Source organism: Phoca vitulina, unplaced genomic scaffold (assembly GCF_004348235.1).
Source record: "Phoca vitulina isolate PV1807 unplaced genomic scaffold, GSC_HSeal_1.0 scaffold21, whole genome shotgun sequence".
Taxonomy (NCBI): domain Eukaryota; kingdom Metazoa; phylum Chordata; class Mammalia; order Carnivora; family Phocidae; genus Phoca; species Phoca vitulina.
In genome coordinates this window covers 10538218-10542863 of record NW_022589724.1, presented here as the reverse complement: position 1 = coordinate 10542863, position 4646 = coordinate 10538218, and the positions used below count along the sequence as shown (strand labels likewise).

General features: G+C 46.9%; 1 protein-coding gene across 2 annotated transcripts in view; it reads left to right on the top strand.

Moving 5' to 3' along the window:
* Positions 1-3617, top strand: part of PTPN3 (protein tyrosine phosphatase non-receptor type 3) — a 106456-nt gene extending 102839 nt beyond the window's left edge. For both annotated transcript variants that reach the window (XM_032418494.1, XM_032418495.1), the window contains one exon: positions 1524-3617. In XM_032418494.1, coding sequence (XP_032274385.1) covers positions 1524-1601 — 78 coding nt within the window. In that variant the 3' untranslated portion in view covers positions 1602-3617. The remainder of the gene's footprint in view (positions 1-1523) is intronic.
* The last annotated feature ends 1029 nt before the right edge of the window (positions 3618-4646 follow it).

Below are 4646 nucleotides of genomic sequence, written 5' to 3'. Positions count from 1 at the left end.
AAAAAAAAAAAAAAAGTAGTAATGATGGCCAACACTTTCTGGGCACTTGCCCTGGGCCAGGCCTGGGAGGAGGGCTTTGCATGTTAAGAGACCAAGGCTCAAGGGCTCTGCATCACTTGCCCAAGGTGGCAGAGGTTGTCAGAGGCTGAGTGGCTCTAAAGCCCACCCCACGTGACCTCTGTCTTTCACTGCCCTTTCCCTTTGCTGCCTCCGTGGTGTGCTTCCTGTCAGCCATGCGGCCAGGGAGCAGCCCTGGTTGCCTTCTACATGGTAGAGCCACTGGCCCACCATTTGTCCATCAGAAGTAAGCAAAGTCCCCTGAGGGTTTTACCCCACCTGCCTGTCTGTGGGTGAGTCTTCTGGCTCAGTGGACGTGTCACACGCCCTATTCTCTCCTCCTTGGGCTGTCTCCATGTGTGTCACATCTGGTCATTGACGCTGCAAGTGTCCTCCAGAGGAAATCTCGTGGGTTTCCCCTAGAACTTGAAGAGAGGCAGGTCGGGTGATGTAGAAGAAAGAGCATGACTCAGGCTACCCCACATACTGGGTGACCTTTGGATAGTCCCTTAACCTCTCTCCAAGCCTCAGTTTCCCCATCTGCAAAATGGGGACCATCCCACATTCCTTTAGATAATTGCACACACCGGAGAGACCCAAGCTTGCATGTGGTGGGAAAACTGGATCAGTCCATTATAAATCTCAACAGTAATGGAGGAAGTCCAAGGGGAGTCTAAGAACTCAATGGAAGAGTGTCAAAACAGACTTTGGAAAGTCAAGGAAGGCTTTCTGGAGGAGGAGATGGAGTCAACAAAGAAAGGAGTGGGAATTCCACATTGCAGCCAGCTCTGTGCCCTCACAAGCTCGTGGACAAAGTTTCTAACATTTCTCTAATGATGGTGAGCTCTCTGTTATACTCAGGAAATACAATTCAGAGGAAAAGATCAGGTTATTAAGACTCTTGTTCTCTGCCCTCTTCCATGTTATGAAAGACCTCACTGCCGGTTCACAATGTTTACAGTGCATCTTCTGGGTAGATTTTCCCAGCTGGTGAAGCACCGTCGAAATGCTTTCTTTCACCCTGTACACTTCACTAAATAAGGTCCTTAGGTGTTGGTTAACATAACATGTTGGTGGTCCAGACTCCTTACCGTGGCACAAGGCCCCGCACCCCCAGGGCCCGGCCGCCTGTGCAGCCTCTCTTTCCGGGCCCAGGTGTTCCCGGCCAGGGCTCTGAGCCCTGACTGTGCCACGTGGAATGGGCTGGTTCCTCCCTCGGCTGTGGCTTCCATGATGCTTTTGCCCATTGCTCTCCGGTAGCCGCCCCTAGCCCTCATGATGCAGGAATAACGGCTGCAAGGGGGTCTCTGCCCCGCTGTGGGTCCCCTGCAGGTACGCAGGGTCTGGCCTGGCCCAGAGCGGGAGCTCAGAGTACTCGTGAGGGATGTGAAAGAGTGAGCATGGATGTGGTGTGAGGCCTGTTTACAGAGCTGCGGGTGGACTGACAGCTTTCTTTTCTTTTCCAGAGCCAGTACAAGTTTGTATGTGAAGCAATTCTTCGTGTTTATGAAGAAGGCTTAGTCCAAATGCTGGATCCCAGTTAAGACAACTGTGAAAAATGTTCATTCCTCTTTCCCAAGGGCATCCTCCTTAAGGACAGACGCCTCTCTGGAAGAAACAGCAAGAGGAAATTTGTAGGCTGTGGGGAAGGAATGAGCACATTTGAAGCCAGGCACTTTAAAGTTCTAAAGAAGAGGTATCGTGTACATAGGAACTGTGTAGATACGCATGCAGTTACCGCAACATTTAGGCCCGTTTGTCCTCAGAAATAAGCAAAAGGGGATCTCAGTTTGGGGCCTGTCCTATTGCCTTCCTCCCTAGACGTCACCATGTTCCTGTAAACCATCCTTGGGCAACTGAGAGGGGAGGCCAGCAGTGCTGTTGACCTCCCAGAAACAAGAGGGTGTGGCTACTTGGAGTTGCTTGGATGTTTTGTGTGTATATGTGTATAGGACTCTAAGGGCTGAGCTTTCTGGGCTTCGAGGCAGAGATGGGACTGTTAGCTTTCACCCGCCGATGCTAAGGGAACCCTGATGAGTGTACTCAGTGGTAGGGTGGTGGGATTTCAAACTGAAGGGCGGGCGCTACCTTTTCTGCCCCATCTCCCTCCCACTTCCCATATTCGTGTTTCTGAAAATCACGTCCAAAATGCCCCGCTTGCTCCCCGCATTAATGACCCTCTTCAGGGGCTCACACAGTGCCTGGACCAGGTTAGTAACGTAGGTTCTGGCGAGTTTTCAGTTGAGACTCTGAGAACGAAGACTCCCTGTGCATCTTGTCACCCGTCGTTAGGAGCAGGGTGCTTCGGGTTTCCTCTTGCCTCTTGCTGTCCCTGCAGAACCTAAGACTGGAATTGTCGACTACTGAATCTACTACATGGATTGCTGCTACTTCAAGCTATTAAACTTGAAACACTACGATTTTCCTGAGGGGAGATGGGATATCATCTTAATATTCAGAATCTTTGGCCCTTCTGAGGAAAGATCTAGTCATGGAACCATGGGAAACCCAGCTTCTAGAGGGTTTTCCGTGGATGTGTGTGGATGTGTGTGTGTGTGCCCATGGTAAGTGTTTCTCAGGATTCCTAACTTGATTCAAATTACAGTTGAGTTTCTATAAAGAATGAGTCTCTGTATAGAAGAACAAATGTGTGCATTCACCCTCGGTTAGAATGGTCTCCATTTCATTTCAAAGGAGAGGATCAGGCTATCTGAATATAAACACAATTTGATGTTAATTTATTCTAAGTGCACCCTGATTTTAATTGTCCTAAAGAATCCTGCCTTTGTTCATACTGTGTTAAATTTTTTAAAAATTTGTGACAGGATTGTAGCAAATTATTATTTAAGGAAAATAAATTACATAAGAATTTGAATGTGGTATTTTTAAATAGCGGCTTTTATGTATCCTGAAGGGAGAGGAAGCTCAGCCAGTTTCTTAGTGGGATGTATAGAAAAAGGATGCTTTTATATCATAGCACACAGAAGTGAAGCCATTTTGATGGTTAGCAAACTCTGGACCAATCGTTTCCTGGGTGCAAGCTGGATAACGACCTAGATGATGGGAGCCGGGTTTCTAAAGGTTCTTTATCTCCAGACTTAGCTCATTTAGTTGCACACTTCCCACCTGTCCCCCACCAGTACTTTACTGCTAAATGGCAGGGGTGGGAGGGAGGTGTCACGCCGTGCCATAGCCCACTACTGTGAGTGAGACAGGAGACCACCGAAGCCCCACCTTTGTCAGATTCGTGCTAAGCTAGCAGAATGAACCAGGAGAGGTTGCAATTATGCAGTTGGAGATTTGGTTCCTGGTCCCACTCGTCAGTAACTGTCTCTTGGCCTGGTCACTTCGGAGCACTGTGTCTCTTTCCTCTATTTCCTGTGAGACAGGAGGAATAATAGTGAGGCTGTGGGTTGAATATGAGGACCAAATAAAATGCTGTCAGCGGGAGTTTTCATCAGCTGGTAGCTATTTGACACTGCTTACAGGTGCGTTACTTGGAAAAGTTAACTTACCAGCCATCAGCCCAAAAACCCACGAAATAGAAGTAGAAGCTTATGGGGCGCCTGGGTGGCTCAGATGGTTAAGCATCTGCCTTTGGCTCGGGTCATGATCCCAGGGTCCTGGGATCGAGCCCTACGTCCGGCTCCTGGCTCAGCGGGGAGCCTGCTACTCCCTCTGCCTCTCCCCCTGCTCGTGCTCTTTCTCTCTCTCTGTATCTCTGTGTCTTGAATGAATAAATAAAATCTTTAAAAAAAAAAAAAAAGAAGTAGAAGCTTATGGATCTTTCCACAAAAGAAAATTTCTTCTGCTGAGAACAAAAGCACAAAGGAATATCCTCATACTAGTGCCTTTCTTCAATCTGGACTCAGAAGACATTCTACCAGCTAAGTCCCAAAAGAGAGAGGAAGGTGGAAAGCTGACCTCAATGTAAATGCCATCAGGATGTCTAGCAAATTATTGCTGTTTGATAAAAATACATCAGCACCCTGTGTGCAAGAAGCTTGAGAAGACTAAATGTGTTTGGAGAGTTGTGGTTTATTTTTTTTTTCTTAAAACAAATTATTTAATACAGTTGCAGAAATGCTGTCATTATTGTACATAAATTTCTAAAAAGCTTACCAAAGGTTGCACCTCACCTTTTTCTGCCACTGTGAAGGCCAGTAGTTCAGACCCAGCAGATGTTATTAGCAACAAAATTCATGAAATACTGGGGAAGAACAGGACAAGAGAATTATCCAAAGGGGCAAAATACACAAGTAAATATTACTGCAGATACAGCCAGTTAAATTCTGTGCCTCCACATTCCTGCTTCAATACTTTATACATTTGAGCAATTATACTTAAGCCTTTTTGAGTTGTAAGTGAAAAGCATCAACACGGAATATTTTGCCTGGAAAATTGGGCTGGATGTGAACAGAGAAGGCATTTTACATCTGTGTTTTGTTCTCTGGAAGATCTGATCAGACTCACTGACGTGCTGACTTAGGATGGGACTTCCCTCCCTGTGTCCCTGTAGAAACTGCACTTGGTGTTCTGACTTCACAGAAAAAGAGATTGAACTCAGTTTGGCTGGGGGAGGTCAGGAT